The 25,789-nt window shown below is 28.3% G+C and overlaps 1 protein-coding gene across 1 annotated transcript in view; it reads left to right on the forward strand.

Moving 5' to 3' along the window:
- LOC133324995 (basement membrane-specific heparan sulfate proteoglycan core protein) overlaps positions 1 to 24,029 on the forward strand; it is a gene marked incomplete at its 5' end in the record, with an annotated part of 74,578 nt that extends 50,549 nt beyond the window's left edge. The window contains 14 exons of the mRNA XM_061533827.1: positions 99 to 282; positions 365 to 909; positions 972 to 1,296; positions 1,360 to 1,606; positions 3,915 to 4,083; positions 11,390 to 11,881; positions 15,030 to 15,229; positions 17,313 to 17,588; positions 17,652 to 18,577; positions 18,642 to 19,059; positions 19,117 to 19,348; positions 19,413 to 19,829; positions 19,891 to 20,038; positions 23,965 to 24,029. Coding sequence (XP_061389811.1) covers positions 99 to 282; positions 365 to 909; positions 972 to 1,296; positions 1,360 to 1,606; positions 3,915 to 4,083; positions 11,390 to 11,881; positions 15,030 to 15,229; positions 17,313 to 17,588; positions 17,652 to 18,577; positions 18,642 to 19,059; positions 19,117 to 19,348; positions 19,413 to 19,829; positions 19,891 to 20,038; positions 23,965 to 24,013 — 4,628 coding nt within the window. The remainder of the gene's footprint in view (positions 1 to 98; positions 283 to 364; positions 910 to 971; positions 1,297 to 1,359; positions 1,607 to 3,914; positions 4,084 to 11,389; positions 11,882 to 15,029; positions 15,230 to 17,312; positions 17,589 to 17,651; positions 18,578 to 18,641; positions 19,060 to 19,116; positions 19,349 to 19,412; positions 19,830 to 19,890; positions 20,039 to 23,964) is intronic.
- Positions 24,030 to 25,789: the final 1,760 nt, after the last annotated feature.

Here is a 25,789-nt window from a genome sequence, read left to right on the forward strand (position 1 = left end):
AAAAGTATTCAAAAAAGGAGTTGGTAATAAGAACGTTCCGAACAATTTACTAGTTTTAGTACTAATTTGTACCACCCTGATTATATCGTTGATTCCAGCTCGTGAACGTCCCACCGTTGACATTGATCCCAAAGAACCACAAGTACTTGTTGTTGGCAGCCAGGGTATGCTGTATTGTACCGCCACCGGTATACCCACACCCAGAGTACAATGGTCTCGTGTCGATGGCCAGCCCATGTCGCACCGTCATCAAATGCAACACAATGAACCGGGTTATATTGTGTAAGTAGAAGCTGCAAAACCTCAAAATGAAGAGGATCCGGAAATATCAGATTTGTAACCATTTTATTTTCCTTATTTTCAGCATTAATGATGTTAGCTTGGCCGATACTGGTGATTACAAATGTGAAGCCGTTAATGAAGTTGGCACAGCCACTGCTGTCTCAACCATTCGCGTCATTGAGGCCCCCGTCATCACTCTGCAGCCAAATGAGGAAATTCATAGTGTAACCGAGGGTGATGAATTGCGTGTAGTTTGCACAGCCACCGGTACCCCCACTCCCAGTGTTCGCTGGATCAAGGAAGATGTTGTCTCTTATGGTTATGGCGCCGCCTTCGAACCTTCATCTAATGAAGCTGTCCTGACCTTCAACCGCGTCAGCATGGAAGATGCCAAGTCCTATAAATGTATTGCCAGCAATGAAGCCGGTACCGATGAACGTTATATTGTCCTGGATGTGAAACAACATCGTGGTGATGTTGGCAAGGATGGTGATGTTGTTTACGGATCCTACCAACCATCTTACCCCACATCTTATCCCAACTATCCTCCACCAAATACCATGCAGAAACCAAAGACAGTTATGGATACCAGACCCGGTGAAAATGTTACCTTGATATGTGATATTCGTAAGTAGAGTTGGATTTATTTCGATAGAGGACTTCGATTTCAAAATTTCCCCATCTCTTAGAAAACAACTATCAAATCACTTGGGAACGTGCTGATGGCCGTCCATTGCCCTCGAATTCCTACTATGAAGGCAGCCGTTTGGTTATCTATCAAATGACTGAAAATAGTGCCGGTAATTATCGTTGCAATGCCTTGGATAGACGCGGAACCCTGTTGCAATATCACTTGTGGGAATTGGTCTATTTGCCAGTGCCCCGTATCACCCTGCATCCACAAATGCCCATTAAGGTGAATGTGAACAGTGATGTGACCATTACATGTAATGTGGAGGGTGCCCAACCCATTACCGTGTCCTGGCATACCGACAATAATCGTCCATTGACTGCGTAAGTTTCAGCAAAAAAAATTGATATGGAATTTGAAATATCCTAAATTCCGATTATTTACAGTTCCGTCAGCATTGATGGCAAATATTTGAACTTCCGCGACATTACCCCAGCTGCTGCCGGCCGTTACTACTGCTTGGCCTCGAATCGTTATGGCAACACCACCGCCTCCGCCGAAGTGATTGTCAATCGTGGTCATACCTATGAACCCCAACCCCAGGCCAAACAATATCAAATTACCGAGGGACAAGATGTTCATGTAACATGTGATGTTGAATCGATGTCCGCTCCAATTCGTGGTGAAGTTTATGTAAGTAGAACTCCCCTAACGATTACATAAGAAATCCCCTCGAAAATCAGGCAATATCTAGAATTTTTTGAATATTTATTATTTGTACCGGGTTGCGTATGACTATTATTAATTATTGGCTAATTTTGGTAAATAATTTATAACTTCGATGTTTATGAAGATATTTTCAAAATTTCTTTTGTATTGCATTTTCAACACTTTGGGGATAATATAAAAAATTATATAAAATTTTAAATTCAAAACTAAAATCAAATTAGGGACTCTAAAATATTGAAAACAAAATTTTTCTAAAAAAAATCATGATTCAGTTATATCTTTTACATTTTTATAACTTTGATGTTTATGAAGATATTTTCAAAATTTCTTTTGTATTACGTTCTCAACACCTTGGGGATAATACAAAAAATTTTATTGAATTTTAAATTCAAAACAAATCACAGTTTAGCGGCCCAAGAACATGAAAAACTAATTTTTTCTAAAAAAAATATTAAATGCCTTATTTTTTGTAAAGTTTCTGTAGTTTCAAAACTATACGGAATATTTTCAAAATGGTGTTGGAAATTTGTAGCTGACACTTTACGTAAAAAATAAAAATTGAGAACTTGATTAATTATTTTGTTTAAATAAATTTGAAAAATAAAAAAAAACATAATTTATAAAAATTTTACAGACTTTAGATTTTCAAAAAATTGTTTCAATTTAAATAAATTCGAATCTATGAAGAATACTTTCAAAATTCTTTTGGATATTTAATGAGCACACTTTATATAAAAAATAAAAATTCGGAATTCGCTTAATCATTCTTTTAAATATATTTAAAAAATAAAACAAAAAATAATTTTTAAAAATTTGAACACCCATTTTTAGATTTTTAAAATAGTTTCAATTTTAACAATTTAAGGATTTTATATAAATTTGTAATCGATTTTAAGGCAATTACAATTTTTTACAACAAATTTTTACTTTATTTCGGGCTTTAAATAGATTTTTAAATTTTACCCTTGGGTGCGTATGATTATTATTAATTATTGGGTATATTCGGTAATTTCGCTGTAATTTCAAAACTATGAGGAATATTTTCAAACTTCTTTTTGCAATTTAACGATAACACCTCGTACAAAAAATAGAAATACTAAAAAAATGTAGAAATATTTTTCGGAGTGTTTTTAAAAATTTAATTGAAAAAAAGTTTTTTTTATAAAAATTTTAAATTTTTCTTAAATTTCCAAAATCATTTCAATTTAAACAATTTTGGGGTTTTTATAAATGTTTGTTTAATTTTAATGATAATCATAAATTTTCTCTACCAATTTGCGTGTATTTCGGGCCTTAACTCAATTTTTAAATTTCGTCCCTGATTGCGTATGACTATTTTTAATTATTGGGTATTTTCGGTAAATTCCCTATAATTTCGAATGTATGTGGAATATTTTAAAAATTCTTGTTGAAATTTAAAGATAACACTTCGTACCAAAAATAGAAATTGTAAAAAATTTAGAAATATTTTTTGGAGTAATTTTAAAAAATTAATTGAAAAAAAGTATTTTTTATAAAAATTTGAAATTTTTCCTTATATTTCGAAAATCGTTTAAATTTAAACAATTTAAGGAGTTTTTATAACTTTTTAATTAATTTTAATCATAGTCATAAATTTCCCCTACCAATTTATCTGTATTTTGGGCTTTAACTCAATTTTCAAATTTCATCCTTGGGAGCGTATGACTATTTTATAATTGAGTAGTTTCAGTAAATTCCCTGTAATTTCGAATGTACGAGGAATATTTTGAAAATTCTTTTTGCAATTTGAAGATAATCCTTCATATAAAAAATAGAAATTCTAAAATATGCTGAAATATTTTTTCGAATAATTTTAAAAAATTAAATGAAATAAAATATGTTTTTATACAAATTTTCAATGCTTCTCAGTATTCCAAAACCGTTTAAATTTAAACAATTTAAGGAGTTTTTATAACTTTTGAATTAATTTTAATCATAATCATAAATTTCCCATATCAATTTCTGTGTATTTTGGGCTCTAACTCAATTTTTAAATTTCATCCTTGGGTGCGTATGACTATTATTAATTATCGAGTTATTTTAATAAATTAGCTGTATCTTCCAAAGTATGAGAAATATTTGCAAAATTCTTTTTGTTTTGGAAAGAAAACACATTCAACAAAAAATGAAAATTACAAAAAAATAGATTTTTGGGTTTTAAATATATATACAATTGGCAAGAAAATGAAAAAATATTTTCCAAAATTTTAATTTTTGTATTTTTTTTCTTTTTCCATCATTTTTATTTTAGTACAACTGGCGCCGTGAAGATGGCCGTCCCTTGCCAACCAATACCCAAGTCTACACTAACCGCCTGATCTTCAACAATGTACGCAAACCCGACGAGGGCCGCTACATTTGCGAAGCTTACACTGCCTCCGGATCATTGTCCACTTCCTATGCTGATTTGTTTGTCAAGCGTGAGTATCAAGACTATATGGCCAGAAATTCAAGACGTTATAGACGTCAAAGAAATTAATACCAAAGAAACAACAACAAAAAAAAACAATCGAAATTTATATTTTTAAATATCAAACCAAAAAAAAAACTACAACAACAATTTTTTTATGAAGAACAAATTTTTTTTTAAGAATAACAAATCAAATTTAGTTTTAAAGAAAAAACCAGAAAACTAATTTAATTGGCATGAAAGTTTTATTTTATTGAAAAAAAAAAATATTTTTTTTTTAAATTCTATCACCACTGATTTTACTTATTTTTTTTAATATATATAATAAATGTAAAATATGTATTAAAACAACAACAACAACCAACCACCACTACCACCACACTTGTAAATAGTTTTATAACACCAACAAATCCCAAAAAACTCAGTTTGTAAATTAACATCATTTTTTGTAAACATTTTTTTATTGTAAAAAATCGAACAACAACAACTGAAATTTTTTTATATAAATATATGACAACAACAAGGTGGAGGGTATATTTTATATATATTTTAAAATTTTTTGCATGCCAACATATAATAATTATGTTTTTTTTATTATTATTAATTATAACTCTTTTTGTTAACCAGTCTAAGAAACAGAAAAACAACAACAAAACAACCATTATGGCTGCCATTTAACAATTAAGTGTCCCCACCCCCCTTCTATAACCAAAAAAACAAAAGAAAATAATTAATAAAAATATTTGATTTATTAACAAATTTTTTATAAACCAAAAAATAACACCCTTTTTATTTTTTTATTATTATAAGACAACACATTTAATTCATAGCAGAGGTTGAGGGTTGCCACCCATCCCCATGATTTTATGTTTTTTTTTTTTTTTTGTTATGTGGCGTAAGGTTTTTTTTTGCAAAATCTTGGTTGCGGATTTTTTTGTGACATCTCGCTGCCTGACTCGTTTGGATGTGTTCTTTCCAAATTGTGATTTGTCCCAATTTGTTTTTATTTTTTTAGTTTCTCTTTTTCTCTACTCTTTTGGTTTCTTTCTATCTTCTTCTATCTACCATTTTAATTTTCTCTTCTTCTTTTCTAACCATGGTATGCTGTTTTCTATATTTTTCCCATTAACCTAACAAAAAAAAATGCTGTACCCAACTCATAATAAATAAAAAAAAAATCATTAAAAACTCCATTTCGACCAAAAATACCCAATTTTCCCCATTTTGGGAAATTTTGGTAGAAAAAATTATTTCAAGGAAAATTTTTTAAAAACTTGGTAAAAAATCGAAATAGGGCAAGAAAAATGATTTCCGACCAAAAAAATTAAATTTTCCCATTTTTACCTAAAAAATCCCCATTTTTCCCCACTTTGAAAATTTTGGTAAAAAAACACTAAAGAATTGGTAAAATTACTAAAAATATGCTCTAAAATCAAAATAGGCCAAAAAATAAATTCCGAGCAAAAAAATTAAATTTCCCCATTTTTACCAAAAAAAAAATCCAATTTTCCCCCATTTTGAAAATTTTGGAAAAAAACCTAAAAACCTGGAAAAATTACTAAAAATATCCTCAAAAATCAAAATACGGACAAAAAATAAATTCCGACCAAAAAAATTTTGACCAAAAAAAAATCCCAATTTCCCACCACTTCGAAAATTTTGGAAAAAACTAAAAACCTGGTAAAATTACTAAAAATATGCTCTAAAATCAAAATACGGCCAAAAAATTAATTCCGACCAAAAAAATTAAATTATCCCATTTTTACCAAAAAATCCCAAATTTTCCCCACTTAAAAAAATTTTGAAAAAAAAAACCTAAAAACCTGGAAAAATTACTAAAAATATGCTCTAAAATCAAAATACGGCCAAAAAATAAATTCCGACCAAAAAAATAAAATTTCCCCATTTTTAACAAAAAATCCCCATTTTCCGCCACTTTGAAAATTTTGGAAAAAAAAACTAAAAACTTGGAAAAATTGCTAAAAAATCAAAATATGGCCAAAAAAATAAATTACGACCTACAAAAATAAAAATCCCTATTTTTATCCAAAAAAAAACCCACTTTGAAAATTTTGGTAAAAAAACACTAAAGAATTGATAAAATTACTAAAAATATGCTCAAGAATCAAAATATGGCAAAAAAAAATAAATTCCGACCAAAAAATAAAAATTTCGCATTTTGGCCAAAAAAATCCCAATTTTCGCCACTTGGAAATTTTTTGTAAAAAATAATAAAAAATTGCTAAAATTACTAAAAATGTGCTCAAATAATATTGTTTTATTAGTATGACCGAAAAATAAATTCCGACCAAAAAAAAATCCCTATTTTTACCAAAAAAAAAATCCCAAATTTTCCCCACTTGAAAATTTTTGTTAAAAAAGTAGTTTTTTTTAACTAAAATAACTAAAAACGTAATAAAAATAAAAATTGGCCAAAAAATAAATTCCGACCAAAAAAAAATTAAAGTCACAATTTTCCCCATTTTGGGAAATTAAAAAAAAAATTTTTTTTGAAAAATACTTAAAATATGCTCACAAATCAAAATATGGCCCAAAAAATTAAATTCCGACCAAAAAAATACAATTGCCCTATTTTGACCAAAAATATTCCAATTTTCCCCCCCACTTGGAACATGATGTTAAGCTAAAATTACTAAAATTTCCGTAGAAATCAAAAAAAAAGGAAAAAAATAATTTCCGACCATGGACAAAAAATAAAAAAAAACTAAAAACGTGATAAAAATAAAAATTGGCCAAAAAATAAATTCCGACCAAAAAAAATAAAAGTCACAATTTTCCCCATTTTGGGAAATTTAAAAAGAAAAAAAATTGGAAAAATACTTAAAATATGCTCAGAAATCAAAATATGGCCCAAAAATTAAATTCCGACCAAAAAAATACAATTGCCCTATTTTGACCAAAAAAAATCCCAATTTACCCCCAAATTTCCTAGAAATCAAAAAAGTGAAAAAAATAATTTCCGACCATGGAAAAAAAATGTCGCCTTTTGGGCCCAATTAATACCCCAAAAATTGTTTCCCATTTTGACCAAAAAATCCAAATCTTTCCCACAGGAAAATTTTTGGTAAAAATTGTTTTTTTTTTTTTAACTAAAATTACTAAAAAAAAACTTGCTCAAAATCTAAATATCACCTGCGGTACAGCATTTTTTTTCATAGGCAAAAAGGTCCTCTTACTCTTTCTATCCTTCCTTCACTCTTCTTTTCCAGCTCTTTTTTTTTTGTACATTCATTTATCGTTTCATCATGCGACACATCATTTCATTCATTTCTGTTTTAAATTCATCAACAACGAATAAAATTTAAAATAAATACCAAATGGGGCCACCAACCAACAAAACAGCTAATTGGTTAGCCTAATCAGCTGATTGGTTACTCAAATCAGCTGATTGGCTAGCCTAATCAGCTGTTTTGTTTCTCCGGTAATTTTCAATCAGTCACTTTTTTTATAAAAAATATTTTTTTAAAATTTTTATTGAATTTCAAAAATATAATATTTCAAAACATTTTTTAGTCGTCTTTTTTTTTTTTTTTTATTCGAAAATGTAAACATATTTTGTTTTGTATTATTAATAATAATTTAACCTCACTTTTTATTAAATGTTTAAATTTTATAAACACAAACACACACGCACAACACTTATAAAAAAATTTACACACAAAGTATTTGTTGAAAAAAAAATTAAATTCATTTGTAATATAATTTATTTTTAATTAAAAATTTTTCCCATTTAAACAAAGGGGAAAGGGAGATTTTTTCATTAGAAAAAAAAACCCGTTAGCCCCTCCATGAAAATTTTTTATTAAAAAAAAATAATAATTCATTTGTGTTTGTAGCACTTTGTGTAAATAACCATTTTTTAACTTTTTTATTAAATGTTTGGTAAATAATTATTTTTTCGTAATTTATACAATAATAAGTTAAATCAGTTTTATTTTTTCCAAAAAAAAAAAAATAAATAAAATGATAAAAAATTATTTTTTTTTTAATTAGGAAATTTTTTTTTACATGAAAATGTAAATATACATACATTATTTACCCTCATACATACTCCAAAACTACATACACATCCATTTTATTTATTTATATAATTTATTTTTTATATATTTATTAATTTATTTTTTTTATTGAACTTTTAAATAATTTTCTCTGATTTTCTTCTTTTTTACATATTTTCTTCTTTTATATATAAACTTTGTTTTTTTTTAATATTAAACTATTAAAACAATACATCAAAAAAAATATTTTTAAAAAAATATACCAACAAAAAAAAATACTACACATCATTCATCATCATTGATAACCAAAAAAAAAAAACAACAACAACTAAACCAAAAAAAAAATATGTTAAAAAAAAATAATTTATTTTTTAAATGAAAACAATTTTAAAGGAGGTCACAGCGTTAATGATATACCTTGCTTGGTTCTGTATATCTGCAAAGGTGTGTTAAAATCATAATTTATGTTTTTTTTCTTTAGATTTTTCTTTTTTTTACTTCTCACCACAATTTGTTGATAAAAAAAATGTTTTTATTTAGTTGAATAATTTTCTAATTTTGATTAGCAAACTTTAAAATGTTTTTTAATTTATTTTGATTTTAATTTTTTTAGCCGTTTACACGCGTAGAATTTAGTTTCGTTTTTTTATTTTTACGTAATTGGCACCAGGAGTTTTTAAATTCCCCCCCATTATACTCTTGTTGACGTAATTTTTTTGTGTAGTCATATCAACAAAAACAACAACAACAACAGGAAAAAAATGATCACCTTAAAACTTATCCATTATTATCCATTTTTGTTTTATTTAGTATTTAATCCCTGTGTCCGTCGTGTCCCATAAATGTGTTCCTGCACATTATTTTGTTTTTGTTGTATAAATAATATAATTTATCTCCATGTATATTTAGTTTGATGTTTTTTTAGTAAAATTTACTTCTTTTTTGTTCTAAAACCCTTAACAACAAATCCCAAATGTCCTTTAAAATTAGTCAGAAAAAAAAACAACAGTATTAATTTTTTTTTCATAACAAATAATTAAATGGTTTCATTTTTTTTTAAATTTAAATTAATTAGGAAATATAAAAGTTTTATTTATTCACTGACATTATTGCAATGCTAGAACCCTGGTTTCCTTCTCGTTGTTTGTTTACCCATCACAATGTAAACACGGTATTTATTACTCCCCAATATGGTTCTCACTCTCAGCATAGGAGAAAAAAACATAAACAAACCAGTCACCGTTGTATTAGCAACAACACCAACAACTACATCAATTAGGGGGCAATTATCCAATTAGAATCTAATCTAATTATTAGATTCTTATGTTTCTCATCACTCTCAGAGTAACACAGAGAGAGAGAGAGAGATAGACTGCAAGCAAGCAACCGTTTATTGCATGCATTGTTGTGTTATCATAGCAATAACAACAACAACAGTGTGGGTGCTTTGCTAACGGCTTCTCACTCTCTCGTAGTATGTGAGAGGGAGAGCAGCCGTTATTAAATGCATTGATTTGTTGTCGTTGTATTGTCCAACAGAGTTTATTGCATGCATTGTTGTGTTATCATAGCAATAACAACAACAGTGTGGGTGCATTGCTAACGGCTTCTCACTCTCTCGTAGTATGTGAGAGGGAGAGCAGCCGTTATTAAATGCATTGATTTGTTGTCGTTGTATTGTCCAACAGAGTAGGTGGGAGGTAAACAAACAACCGTTATTCAATGCAGTGATATGTGTCGTAGTATTGCCAACCGCTACTGAATGCATTGATATGTTATCGTTGTATTGCCAACTACAGAGGGAAGGAATTGTGTGTGTTTTTGCTGTTACAGAGATGGGAGTGTTTAAATGTTCAATTTTTCTCAATGAGGTTTAAATGGGTTTCAAGGCATTTTTATAGATTTTAATAGGAGTTTTTGGACAATTTTGACGCCGTTATTTTCGGAAAAATTATTGCAGAGAGATTTGAAAAAAAAATCAAACGATATTTTCATTTAAAAAATAATTTAAAACATTAAAAAAAACATTTTTTCTAAATAAAAAACAAAAAAATCTTTCTTTAAAATAAAAAAAATAAAAATTATTTTCTTCAAACTAAAAAAAAAATAAATATTAAAAAATATTTTTTTTTCCAGAAAAATTTTAAATATATATTCAAATTAAATCTCGACAGATTTTTTTCTTTAAATTAAAAAAATAATAAAAAAAAAAATAATAAAAAAAATGTCCTAACAAATTTTAAATAGATTCCAATTAAATAATTTTAATTATTTTCGATCATTTTTAATTAAAAAAAAAAATCACAAACTATTTAATTTTGACTTATCGAAATTGAAACTTTAAAAATCGGCAATTTAGGGATCCGCAGACACTACTAACAGACTTTAAATATATGAACAGGCTTTTAAACATGATTTTTTTTTTTTGAAAACACAGAATCGTCAATCCAAAGCCTGAAATTTGAAATAATCGATATTTATCGAAGTGAAAAACTAGAATTATTTTGTATTTTTTTAAGTATATTTTTAACATATTTGCCCTAAGATGCTAAAAAATACTTCAAAATAAATCAAAATAGTTCTTCTTCTTTTTACATTAATATTTAGCATAAATAACAATTTATCGATATTTATCGAAAAATAAATCTAGACTATTTTGATATTATTTTTAATGGAGATTTTTCACAATGCCAAAAAGACTTTGGATCCCAAGAAGTCGAGATATATTTCTTCAAATTTTATTTCCAATTTTTAAAAATCAAAGTTTCAGATTTTTTTTTTTTTTTTTTTTGAAACTTCGTTATCGCTATTTTTAAGTGAAATGAGATATTCCGTTTTTTTCAAATTTTTTTTGCTCAAAATATTGCCCTCTCTGTGTTTAATTTTTCTCTCGCCTTACCTCCTTCTTTTGTGTGTGTGTGTGTTAGGGATCAATAAATCGATTTATGACTAATAGAGATGAGAACCCACCAAAGTTCCCACTTGAAATCCTACACTTATTTTTTTTTGTACCCCTTGCATTTTGTTGAAAATTTTTTGCATTTAAACAGTATTATTTTGGCTTCTTCTATTCTTTGTTATTACATTTTTTTGCTGAAAATTTAAATTTTGTAACTAAATGTGTTTATTTATATAATCCCACGCTACGAACAAAATTTTGAAAAATATATATAACTCAAATATACAACACAACTACACACAACGCAATTTTTGGACCAACAAAAAAAATTGCCCCATAAATTTTCGAAACGAAAAAAATGCCAATTACCAAACAAAATTCAAAACCCGAACCCAAAGACTATAAAACCATGAGGGAAATCATAACCAAACCACTGACACCTGATACCCCACCAGCGGCAGTGACCTCCACCGGTTCCCTGGGTAGTAGCTCCTCGGTTTATAATACAAATAGCGGTGCCTGTCTACCCACCGATTTCAAATGTGTATCGCACCCGAATACCTGCGTTGCCAAACACATGGTCTGTGATGGCATACACGATTGTACCGATCATTCGGATGAATTCAATTGTAGCCGTAACGAACCGAATACCAGTTCACCGCTCAGCCTCATTAAAACGAAATCCAATAAACGATGGAAAAAACATAACTATCAACCGCAACAGAATTTCATGATGCCTGCAGGAGTTATCCGCAATAAAAGGAAATTCCATTTTGGGGGTCAAAAATGGAGAACTAGCTTCCCAGCCTCCACCGTGGGACTAAAGAGGCCCCTAACCACCACCACGACCAGCAGTAAACAAGATGTTTTCCATATGAAATCGAAATTCGGTTGGTTTTAATTTTCCATATTTTTTAAAAATTTTTTCAATACGAAAAAAAATATTGTATTTGTTTTTTTATGTTAATTGTGGAAAAAAGTTTTGAAAAAAAAATTATTTAGATGTTGGAAACAAATTTGTTGTACACCACACAATGAAAAAAAAAACAACAACAAAAAGTACACCACCACTATTTTATTTTTGTTTAGCGTTAATCACTATTTAATTTTCCAATTTTTTGTTGTTGTATTCAAAATTTAGTTAAACAGCAAAAAAATAGTAGGTTTGGCAATGGCATTTATTCTAAAATTATGGTAGCTAAACAAAACATGATGACACATGGTCGCAACAATAAATTGAAAAACAAATGGTTGGCAACACGCCCAGCCCAAGCAACGGCACTAACAATTCGAAAAAAAAAAACACAATTTTTTAGTGCAAGCAAACAAAAATAAATCGAAAACACCTTTGCTTTAAAAGAATGCCCACCTCTGCAACCAACAAAACAAAATGCAACACTGCAAACGATTAGAGTTGGCACACACAACAAAAACAATAACACTCTCCAACAACAACAACAGCCACACACACAAAAAACACAGAGGTTATGTTACACAAAGAGAAACAGTTGGGGGAGAGAGAGCGCGTGACAAAGGGTTAACTGTATTTTAATAACCGTGTTTTGTGTGTGTGTGTAACTTCAAAGGAATGTTTTTTTAATTAGTATGAAATTAGGTTTCGAAATATGTTTCTGTAGGAAAAATTAAAAAAAAAATTTTTTTATTTGTAAAAAAATAAAAAAAACTAACCTCCAAAAATATTCACCACAACTCTCATTTGTATTCACACCATTTCTCACCAACAAATTTTGTACAACAGTAATAATCATGCTTTTGTTTGTGTAAATATTTTGTAAAAAAAACTTCTTCTATGCATGTTAAATCTTGTTTTTACTAATTATTTTTAACTAACCTCAAATTAAAAAAAAAAATTAATAAAAATTCAACCAAAATTTTGTAAATAAAACCCCCTAAATAAGTAATATTTTGTTTTACAGGAGACATTAATACCAAAAAAAGCAAAAAAATCGAAATTTTTTCAAAAAATATTTTTCGATAACTTTCGATAAAATCGATTTTTTTTAAAGGATATCAAAAATATTTTTATTAAAAGTTAAAAATAAAAGCATCTAAAAACAAAACTAACTACAAAAAAAACGAAATTTTTGGGAAAAAAATATTTTCGATAAAAGTGATTTTACAAAGAAATGCGGCAAGAATTTTATAATATTTAAAAGGAAAATCCCTTTATGTACTTATATAAATTTAATTCTAGTTAAAAAAATTAAAATTTTCCAAAAAAATAATTTTCGATAACTTTCGATAAATGTAAATTTATGGAGTAAATGGCATAATATTTAACCATTTTTTTTCATGGAAGTCCCTTTATACAATATTATGTAAAAAAAATGTTAATTTTCCAAAAATAATTTTCGATAACTCTCGATAAATGCGGGTTTTCAAGGGAAACTACGAATAATTTTACACAATTTCGAGATAGAGAACATTTCTACATATAACTAGAATTAAATTTAGCTGAAAAAAAACGAACATTTTTCAAAAAATACTTTTCGATAACTTTCGATAAGTGTAATTTTATCAAGTAATTAGCAAAAAAATTAACCAATTTTTTAATGCAAATGTCCGTATGTATTAGGTTAAACAAAATTACGTTGAAAAAGCGGCAGAAAAAACAAATTCTAAAAAAAAATCGATAATTTTCGATAAATGCACTTTTTCAAAGAAAATTATGAATAACTTCATAAAAATTTCACATAAAAAAGTTATACACTTTACTAGAAGTAAACTTTTCTGAGATATAGTTCAAAATTTGTCCCTTAATGCGATTTATCGCCAATTATCGAAATTAAAAATATTTTCTTCGATTTTCGATTATTTTGTGAGATATTTTATTGAAATAACATAAAATATGTGTATTAGCTTTAATTTACAATTTATTTAATTGTCCATTTCTTGTCAATTCTCAGTTATCGAAATTTATCGATATGCATTTTAACGATATGTATACAATTTTTTGTGATATTTTGTTAAAAAATCATTAAAAATGTGTATTAGCATTAATTTCCGATTTATTTAAAGGCATATATTTCGAAAAATCCCTGTTATCGAAAATTATCGAAAATCATTTTTCGTTTTTTTGCACGATTTTTAAAGAACTTTTTTAGGAAGTTATTATTTATCGATTTTAACAGTTTAAAAAAATATTAATGTCTCCCTTAAAACATTTTTTCCAAATTCGAAAAAATCGATTCTATTATTTAAAAAAAAAATTCTAAGGTGTTGGTTACTATATTTAAAAAATAAAAAAAACCGTAATTATTTGTATTTTAAAAACATTTCGTATATGTTGTGTAATTTAGTTGACAAAGAAAAATATTGAAATTAGTTACCCCCCAAAAATCTATATATCAAAATTATTGCTTTACCAAAACAAAAAAATCGCTAACAATATTTATGTTTATTTTTATGTATTTTTTCACCTTCTCTTTCGTATCGAACCAAAACCAAAAAATCGAAATCCAAACCATGGCTAAAAAACATATTCGCACCAACCAAAATTATGTCGAAATTCTTCACCCTGAACGTTGTCTATGTGATCTCATCTGTGTCTGTGTAAATGCTGAAATTTCATCCAAACAAAAAAAAAAAAAATATTTAAATTTTTTTCGAATCGAAACTTGTGATCCATCGTTCGTTCATCATCAAAACAACAACAAAAACACCACGATTTTTCAAAACAAAAAATGTTGCTGTATCCGAAATCTGCAAAACCGAAATTTTTTTGCGGCCCACGAAATTATCCTAACCCCCAAAATTTTTTTGTTCCACTGAATTGGCCCGATCATAATTTTGTTGTGATTTCTAACTGCGTTGCGTCCTGGAAACTTCAAAATCCAAACACGAACCACGCCCACCCACACACACACACATACCCACATGCACCAAACCTCACCACCACCACCCACACCATAATTCTCTCCAAAACACACAAAAACAACAACAAATAATTGGTTCACAACAACAACAAAAAAACGAATTGAAATTAAAAACAAAATCAAACATGTTAACAACAAACAGCCGTCTATCCCCCGGCCCCACTTCCACACTATTCCACGACCACACCACGTCACCGTGATTTAAGTTTGAAATTGGATCAGCAACATTCGAATTTGCGCGTCGGCGAGTCCACCGAAGTGGAGTGCTATTCGTCCGATAACAGCTACACCGATGTCGTTTGGGAGAGAGCCGATGGTCGGCCATTGCCATTACATATTAAGGTGAGTGAAAAACAATAAAAAATGTTATCGATAATTTATCGATTTTCGATAAATCAATAATTTATCGATTTTCAATAAATCCATAATTTATCGATTTTCGATAAATAAATAATTTATCGATTTTCGATAAATAAATAATTTATCGATTTTCGATAAATCAATAATTTATCGATTTCCGATAAATTGATAATTTATCGATTTTGAAATAAATCGATCATTTATCGATTTTACGATAAATCGGTCATTTATTGATTTTTAGATAAATCGATAATATATTGATTTTGAGATAAATCGATAATTAATCGATTTGGAGATAAATCGATAATTAATCGATTTGGAGATAAATCGATAACTTATCGATTTCGAGATAAATCGATAATTTATCGATTTCGAGATAAATCGATAATTCATCGATTTCGAGATAAATCGATAATTTATCGATTTCGAGATAAATCGATCATTTATTGATTTTGAGATAAATCGATCATTTATCGATTTCGTGATAAATCGATCATTTATCGATTTTTGATAAATTTATTTTCATTAAATGCTTTATTATAATTTTAAAACTTTTCAATTATAAATTCGATAACATTTTATTATAAATTGTATATTTTATCGATTATTACGAATTATCGAATTTCGTTAAATTCTTATTTGCTTCGAAATAATGTGTATTTTTTAACCTTTTTGATAATGATATAATTCTAGATTATTTATCAAGCAATAACTACGATTTATCGAAATCGATAATTGATAAATTTTCAATAAATTCAATTTTGATGAATCGGTATTTAATTATTTTAATCATAAATTCGATAACATTTTATTAAAAATCGAAATTGTTATCGATTATTACGAGTTATCGAATTTCGATAAATCCTTATTTGCTTTGGAAAATTGTCTATAGTTTTACCTATTTGATAGCCATTTAGTTCTTGATCATTAATACGTCATTTATCAAGCGATAACTATGATTTATCGAAATCGATAATTAATAAATTTTCGATAAATTGCATAAATATATGATAAATTCCATTTTCTCTTTTAAATATTTACGTAATACGAATATGTTAACAATTTCAGGAAGTATTTATTAATTTTTCTTATAAACCATTCAAATTATGTCGATAAATGTTGAGTTATCGAATTCCATTAAATCGATTTTACTTTTGAAAATATGTATTTATTTCATCAAATTTAGCATATTTGTAATAAATAATGGTTAAAAGTAATTATTCTAGTAAAAAACTGTAATTTATCGATAATTATCGAATTTCGATAAATGAATTTTTCAATCGAAAATATGAATTTAATTTATCAAATTTGAATTTATATTATATATTTGAAATAGAAAATCATAAAAAGTAATTTTTCGATCAAGAACTGCAATTTATCGATAAGTTATCGACCCCATTATTGAGTTATCGACCCAAAAAATCGGATTAAAAATGAATTCTAGGTATAATTTATAAATTTTGATGAAAATATAAATTAATGTTTTTTGAAAATCGTTAAAATATCGATAAGTTTTGAGTTATCGATTTTCGATAAATCGGAAATTATGTTCTTTTTTGTAAAATTTGCGAATATTAAACTGAGAGATTTATTAGAAATTACTTTTCGAACTATAAATTTGATTTATGGAAATCGATTATTGAGTTATCGTTATCGATAAAAATCGATTCTATTGAAAATTGTCATAAAAATTGTATATTTTTATTTAAAAATTAATAAATTTTAATTATGAATAATTTTTATCGATAAATTTATCGTTTATGGAATTATCGTTATCGATAAAAATAGATTTGTATCGAAATTGATCATTGCAATTGTATGTTATTAATAATATATTATTAAATTTGACATATAAATGATTTTTAACGAAAAATTTGGATTTATCGAAATCGATTAGTAGGGCAAATGTTATCGATAAATACAATTTTTGGTAAAAATTTAATTTTTTTGATACAATTCATTTATTGCACATATTTTATATATATCTCTTGTTATACTTCGATAACTTTGTGTTATCGATTTTCGATAATTATGTGAAATTTAATATTTATGTTCTTCCCTTTAGCAAATCGGCAATCGTTTGATCATCAACCATGTTACACCCGCCGATGCTGGCAACTATTTGTGCAAATGCAAGACCGACGAGGGTGACCTCTACACGACCAGCTATGAATTGGCCATTGAGGCCAACACCCATGAATGGAAACATCCCAAGATTGAGCATGCCGATGTGGGATCAGCTGTGAAACTACACTGTGATGCCGAGGATGGTCATCTATCGCCCCATTACAGATGGTCGCGTCAATACGGACAAATGCAAATGGGCACGGATATTTTAAGTGTAAGTAGTGGCAACCCTGGGGATTAAAGGGGATTTTTTATTGAATTTTTCGTCGATTTTCAGGATACTTTGAGCCTGCAAAATGTCCAAGCCAATGATGCCGGTACCTATGTATGCACTGCCACCGCTCCCAATGGCGAATCGGTGGATTATCCCACAATTCTGGTTGTGACCGGTGCCATTCCGCATTTCCATCAGGAACCCCTGAGCTATATGTCCTTCCCCACGCTGCGTGATTCCTATGTTAAATTCAACTTCGATATTACATTCCGCCCGGAACAAGGTGATGGTCTGTTGCTCTTCAACGGCCAGAAGCGCGGTAATGGCGATTACATTTCCCTCTCCCTGAATGACCAATATCCGGAGTTCCGCTTCGATTTGGATGGCAAGACGATGATTGTTCGCGGCGAACAGGCTTTGGAATTGAATGAATGGCACACCATTAGGGTTCATCGTTTCCGTCGTGATGGTTACATGCAGGTCGATGGTCAACATCCGATTGCCTTCCCCACTTTGTCCGCCTCCTCCTCCCTGGATTTGGTTGAAGATTTGTATTTGGGTGGTGTACCCAGCTGGGATATTTTACCCGATGAAGCTATTGAACAGCAAGTGGGCTTTGCCGGTTGCATTAGCCGTTTGACCCTGCAGGATAGCATTATTGAGCTGATGAAAGAGGCCAAGATGAAGGAAGGCATTACCGCCTGCAAGCCTTGCGATACCAACCCTTGCTCGAACAGCGGCATCTGCCTTGAGTCTCAGACGGAAATGGGCTATACCTGTGTCTGCCAACAGGGATGGACGGGTCGCCACTGTGCCATCGAGGGTACCCAGTGTACTCCCGGCATTTGCGGTACCGGACGTTGTGAGAACACCGAAACTGGCATGGAATGTTTGTGTCCCCTCAACAAGACCGGCGATCGTTGCCAGTACATCGAACACTTGAATGAGAACAGTTTGGCGTTTAAGAAGAACAGCTTCGCTGCCTATGGGTAAGTTATCGGGAGCTATCGATATTTCAGAAACTATACTTAATAATTCCCCATTTTCTTCCAGTACCCCCCGTGCCTCCAAGCTCAACATCAAATTCCAAATCCGACCCAACACCCTTGAAGATGCCGTTCTCCTCTATGCCGCCGAATCTCGTCTGCCCAGTGGAGATTATGTGGCCGTCGTCTTGCGTAACAAACATGTCGAACTGATCATCAATACCGGTGCCCGTTTGAAACCGGTTGTCGTGAGGTCGCTGCACCCCTTGCCCGCAAATAAATGGACCGAAATTGAAATTGCCCGCCGTTTCGGTGAAGGCATCTTGCGGGTGGGCACTGATCCTGAGCAGAAGGCCAAGGCAGCGGGAGCCGCCAGAACCCTGTACATTAAGACCCCCATGTATATTGGCGGATTCGATCATGAAAAGATCACCCTGAATCGTGATGTGAATATTACACAAGGTTTCGATGGGTGTATATCGAATGTAAGTAGGCAAAAAATTTCGGATTTTAGTCATTTTTAACAATATTTTTGATTACAGCTCTACGAGGGCCAACGTCAATTGAATCTGATTGCCGATATCCAGGATGCTGCCAACATTCAAAACTGCGGCGAAATCAATGAAATCGAACAAAACGAAACCTTTGACAACGATGTCGAACAGAATGCCTGCTCTAGTGATCCCTGTGAAAATGGCGGCACGTGTGTGGTAGAAAACGACGAGGCCGTTTGTTTGTGTAACATCGGCTTTGCCGGCAAACATTGTGAAGATCGTAAGTTTGGAATGGAAAAAACGTTTTTCGATATTTTTTTAAATAAAAAAATTTCCTATTTTAGATATTTCCCTACAATTCGATGCCAATTTCCATGGTAATGGTTATTTGGAACTGAATCGTTCCCAGTTCGATGAACAGGTAGAACAGAAATTCTCCAGTGCTGCCATGGTATTTTCCACAACCGCTCCCGATGGTTTGCTGTTATGGTGGGGTCAACCCAAGGGTGAGGCCTACACGGGACAAGATTTTATGGCTGTAGCCATTGTTGATGGTATTGCCGAATTTGCATTCCGTTTGAATGGCGAAGAGAAGGTCATACGCAACCCCGATAAACGTGTCGATGATGGTATCCGTCATATTCTGTTGATTAAACGCACGGATAATACGGCCATTTTGGAATTGGATCATATCTTGTATGCCGATGAGACCAAGGATACGGGTAAAGATACAATGAGCCTGCCGGGACATGTGTTTATTGGTAAGTCAGGAGATTTTTATTTTTGAAGAATATGGAATTTTAATTTTTTTTTGTTCCATAGGTGGCGCTCCCAATCTCGAATCCTTTACCGGTGGCCGTTACAAGCATCACTTTAACGGTTGTGTACGAGTTGTTGAAGGTGAAGCTAGCGGTATCATAGAAGTAGGCAAAGTAGCTATAAGCGGTAACAATGTTGACACCTGTCCAAAGTAAGTATCAATTTTTTTAATCTCTCCTCCTATCTCCCTCTAAAAAAATATTTATTTTCTCTCATGCTGCCTAACAAACAATCAGGAACTGGATACCCTCTAGTTTAGTTGATAATGATTTATTTATTAAAAATGAGTTCCACTTCGATCCCAATATGTTTGATGATTTCGATCAACCTCCGCCGGTACATATAATGTATCCTCATCCTCCATTTTCGACAATTCTGACAAGTGGTTCCTCTCTGCATTCTTGTAATTTTTTCTATAATTTTTATTCATCACATCCTCCACGGAGATCACTTCATCATCAGCACATATCAAGTTTAGGTTTAATTATGACAATTATGTGTCATCTATTGGAATCCATGGTGCTGAGTAGGGGGAATTTTATGTTATTTTTTAAAATCTCCCTAAAAACATAAAGAATGGGAATTTAGAAGAAGAAATCAACGAAAAAGTCCATAAAAGTCAATTTTCCCAGGTTGGTAAAAATATAGCAACACTGGAGAAATAAAAACGACCTAAACGCCTTACACAGGCATTCAAAGAGCGTCAATGGGGTGTAAAAACGGCCTAAGCACGTTTAGCTGACGCCGTTACTGTTTTCATTGTGCTTTGATTTCATCACCTTCCGTTATTTCACTCTCTCTCTCTCACATACACATAAATGACAATGGTAGGTGATGTAATTGTAGCGGTTTTTTTGGTAACACATGATTGCAATGTTTACATTCGCTCTCTTTTTCTCTCTCTCATTCTCCTTTCTTATTGGAATTGTTTATTAAGCAGTTCATGTGTTGCACTCAGTGTGGTCAATTTAGCGTTTTTTTCGCTATGGGTTTTATTAAAAAATCACTTTATTTTACCAATCTTAAAATGAATCACATTTTTGGGAATAAAAATCATCAAAAACAACAAACTATCATATCCAAAAATAAATATCATTTAAATATATAAGGCATTTGTAACATATCATAAATATTTATAGGAAAAATATAAAATAATATTAATTATTAAATTATAGCAAAATATCCATAATTGTTATGGCAAATAAAAACAATGAAAATAGCTAAGCTTTTAATAAAAGTATTAAGTATTGTTATTAAAATGTTGAGGAGTTATTTTATTTATTTTTTTTTTAATAGAAAAAAAAATCAAAAAATAGTTTTAAAAGATTTAAAATATATTTAAAACAAAATAATTTTTTAACATTCATTTTTAACTTCAAAAAAAAAAAAAAAAATTTGAATTATTTTTTTTTTTTTATTTGAAAATAAATGTTATATTCAATCAAAAAATGATTTAAAAAAACAATATTATTTTTATTAAAAAATTATTATTAAAAAATTATTTTTATTTCAAAAAAAGGAAAAGGGAATTTGTTAATTACTAAAAAAATAATAAAAAAAATATTTTTTTAATTTTTTCAAAATAAAATTTGTTTCCAAAATATAATTAATAAGCATTTTTAACATGAATTATTTTTTTCGAAATTTTCGAAATAATTCCATTTAAAAAATTTTTTTTTCAACAAATTATTTTTTCTTAATCTTTCAATAATCATATAACAGAATTCATTCTGAAATTAAAATTTTAATTTTGCAAAAAATTATTTTTTTTAAATTGTTTTAAATTTTTTTTTAACAAATTAAACTTTGTTTAAAAAAATAACTTAAAAATTTTTATTAGCCATTTTCAACATGAATATTTTTATATCTTTTTTTTTTTTGAAATACAAATTAGATTTTTTCAAAAAATTTAAAAAAAAAATCCAAAATTATTAAAAAAATAATAAAAAAAATATTTTTAAAGTCATATTTTTTTAATTTTTACAAAATAAAATTTGTTTCCAAAATATAATTAAAAAGCATTTTTAACATGAATTAATGTTTTTTTCGAAGTTTTCGAAATAATTCAAAAAAAAAATATTTTTTTTTAATTTTTTTTAACAAATTATTTTTTCTTAATATTTTTTTTAAACTTATAAATATTCAATAATCATTTTAAACAGAATTCATTCTGAAATTAAAATTTTAATTTTTCAAAAAATTATTTTTTTTTTCAAGTCAAAAAATTTTTTTTGGAAATTAAATATATTTTTTTTTAATTTTTTAACAAATTAAACTTTTTTTAATAAAATAACTTAAACATTTTTGTTAACCATTTTGAACATACATTTTTTTATATCCTTATTTTTGAAATGCAAATTATATTATAATCATTTTTAACAGAATTCATTCTAAAATTAACATTTTAAATTTTCAAAAAATTATTTTTTAAAAAAATGTCGAAATTTTTTTTCGGAAATTAAATATTTTTTTAATTTTTTTTAACAAATTAAACTTTTTTAATAATGATTTTTTTCTGAAATGCAAATTAGATTTTTTAAAAAAATTATTAAAAAAAAAATCGAAAAAAATTTGTCCAAAAATTATTAAAAAAATCCAAAAAATATTTTTTTTTTTTATTATATTTATTATATTTTTCTCAAAAAATTATTTTTCTTAATTTTTTTCAAAATTTTAAAAAAAAATATTTTTTTAAGCAAAGAAATACGCTCCTTTTGTGTGACTGCTTCTGATTTGATTTTAATTGTTATTTCGAAAAAGTATACTATTACAATAACTAAGATATTATATTAAAAAAAATATATTATTAAATAAATATAAATTAAAAATATTTATATATCTTATAAAGCGCTGTGAAATAAATCAATAATTGATATTATAGCATAATGTATGTGTATTATATATAAAATTAAGAAGAAAAAAAAAATAATTAATTTGAGAAAATACGACATATTTTTAAAATTTATTTGAAAATATTTTTTATTTATTATTATTTATTTTTTAAAATAATAAATATATTTTAAAATAATTTTTAAAATGTGGCAACTCTAGAGAAAAAAAACGACCTAAACGCCTTACATAGAGTCTAAACGCAACCAGAGAGTCACGAGTCAGCGTCATTCTTTTTCGCCGGCGTGAAAACCAAACGGAAGAGTTGGCGTTAGCGGCACAAAATGCCAATTATATGTTTTTATTTTCTGACAGAAAATTTTACATTGCGCAAACCAAAATCAATTTATTATTTAATAAACAATAATGTCAAGGAATTTGGATAAAATTATTGAAAAAATTATTTTTCTTCCATTTTATTAATAATTCATTAAAAAACATCCACAATCTTTGAAAATATTTGTTTTTTTAACAGTACTGCCATATGTTTTGATATAAATTCTCATTGAAATTTGGTAGCACTGTTGATTTTTACCTAAAATATGGCAACTCAATTGAGAGCAAGAGAGAAATTTTGAGTATGACGCTGAGCAAAAATGAATAAAATCTATTCTAGCGTCATGCCGCTAGACGCGAACGTCAGCCGTCGCGATTTCCCGCTGCCTATAAGAAACACACGGCAAACGACTGTCGCTGACTCTAGACTCTATGGTTGCGTTTAGACTCATAGACTTTCAAAGAGCGTCAATAGGATGTAAAAACGGCCTAAGTATGGTTAGCTGACGCCGTTACTGTAATCAACTGTGCTTTGATTTCATCACCTCCCGTTATTTCACTCTCTCTCTCTCTCTTACACACACACATAAATGACAATGTTAGGTGCTGCCATTGTAGCGTTTTTTTTTTTTTGGTAACACATGATTACAATGTTTACATTTGTTCTCTCTTTCTCGCTCTCATCCCCCTGTCTTCTTGGAATTGTTTATTATATTTTTAAATGATTTTTATTTATTACTTTTTGAAAAATTATTTTTATATATATATATATATATTATATTTTTATTTATTTTTTTTATTATTTTATTTTTTTATAAATTTTTTTTTAATTTTTTATTAATTAAATTTAAATTATTTTTTTTTATTTTTTATAAATTTTAATTATTTTTATTTAATTTTGTTCTTTTTTAGTGCGGATGAGGATGTTGATTTCGATGGTACCGAGCCCCCAGTCGTTTAATAGTTTTCGTTTTTTTTCCAGTAGTTAAAAAAAATTATTATTTTATAATTTTTCTTAAAAAAACAACAACTTGGATAAAAAAATACTGCACTTTTGCAAACCAAAAAAAAATTTAACTACGAAGAAAAAAATTAACTCAAAATCAAAAATTAAAATTTTAAACAAAAGAAACAAAAAATCCACTAATTTAGTTTCCAATTTTTTTATGAAATAAAAAAAAACAAAAATAAATATTAAGCCAAAACTAACTAAACAACAAGAAAAAAATATGAAACTAATTTTAAAAAACAAACAAAACGAATCCAAATGTGTCATATATATATTTTTAATGATAAGTGAGTGAAAAAGAATAACATATCGCGCCAATTTCCTGCTACCCCCAAAACCCTTACGAACGAAATATGAACAAAATATAAAAATAAATGGATAATGCACAAACAAATAAAAAAATAAATCTATAACACGCTTAACAACAATGCAGCATATTGATATAACAAAACCTTGCATGCAATATATCCCACATACTGGCCTCTATAAATAATGGTTACAAAAAATAAATGTACCAAAAAAAAAAAAAATAATTACAAAATTCCCAGAATTCTCAATTCTTCTTCCTCCTCTTCTCATCCACAATCTCTGCCTATTTTTTATACTCAAACAAATGAATTTTTTCTCTTTAAAAAAATAGAATTCCATTCCAAAAAAAATTCGCTTAAATGTGTTCTTCTTTTTTTTATTATTATATAATAATTAAATATAATTTTATTAAGCCATTTTTTTAAAAAAATAATATTATAAACGAAAATACTAATTTAATTTTTACCATTTTATTTTGTATATTAGTTTCTTTACACATACATATATATATTTTTTGTAAATGTTAAATCACAAAAAAAAGAAACTAAACAAAATATATAAGAGAAGAAACAAAAAATGGTATATAATAAATAAGAGAAGCAAGTAAAAATAAAAAATATATATAAAAAAATCCCAATACAATTGTAATAACACATAAATAAAACAACTATTGTAAAAAGTTTGTTAAGTATACAAAATAAAAGAAGCCAAATTATTAAAAAAAAAAATACTTAAAAATGAGGTTGTTTTACTTAAATTAAGAAAAATACATTGAAAAGGAGGATTTATAATAACCGAATTTCCAAAATTTATGCATTTTCATTAAGTACACAATTTTTCCTTCAATTTGCAATATTTTTGGCGGTGTGGTGAATTTCCATAAAAACTCACCACACCTCAAAAATGGCAAAAAATGCATAATAAACTACTAATAAATCGATATGGGTACTACAAAAATTATTTGAATGAATTCCAATAGTATAAAATTTCATTAATCGGCGACAGTGGGTTGATTTTAAAACAACAATTGGCTTAGTAGTTGCAATTTGTTTAAATCAGTGGCATTTCTATTATATAAAATGAATTTCCTTTAATTTGCCACATTTTTGGCGGTGTGGTGAATTTCCATAGAAACTCACCACACCTTAAAAACAACTGGAAATGCATAATAAACTACTAATAAATCGATTTGGATACTTTAAAAATTATTCGGATGAGTCTAATAGGTATTTAGACCCACATAGTACTACAAAATTCGTTATTCGGCGACGGTGGGTCGATTTTAAAGCAAAAAATGGGGCCAAATATGACTTAGCAGTTGCAATTTGTTGAAATCAGTTGCATTTCTGTCATATAAATTGAATTTCCTTTAATTTGCAACATTTTTGGTGGTGTGGTGAATTTCTATAAAAACTCACC

This window comes from Musca vetustissima, unplaced genomic scaffold (genome assembly GCF_032173495.1).
Source record: "Musca vetustissima isolate MV318-11 ecotype Yass unplaced genomic scaffold, APGP_CSIRO_Mvet_v1 utg38664, whole genome shotgun sequence".
Lineage (NCBI taxonomy): Eukaryota > Metazoa > Arthropoda > Insecta > Diptera > Muscidae > Musca > Musca vetustissima.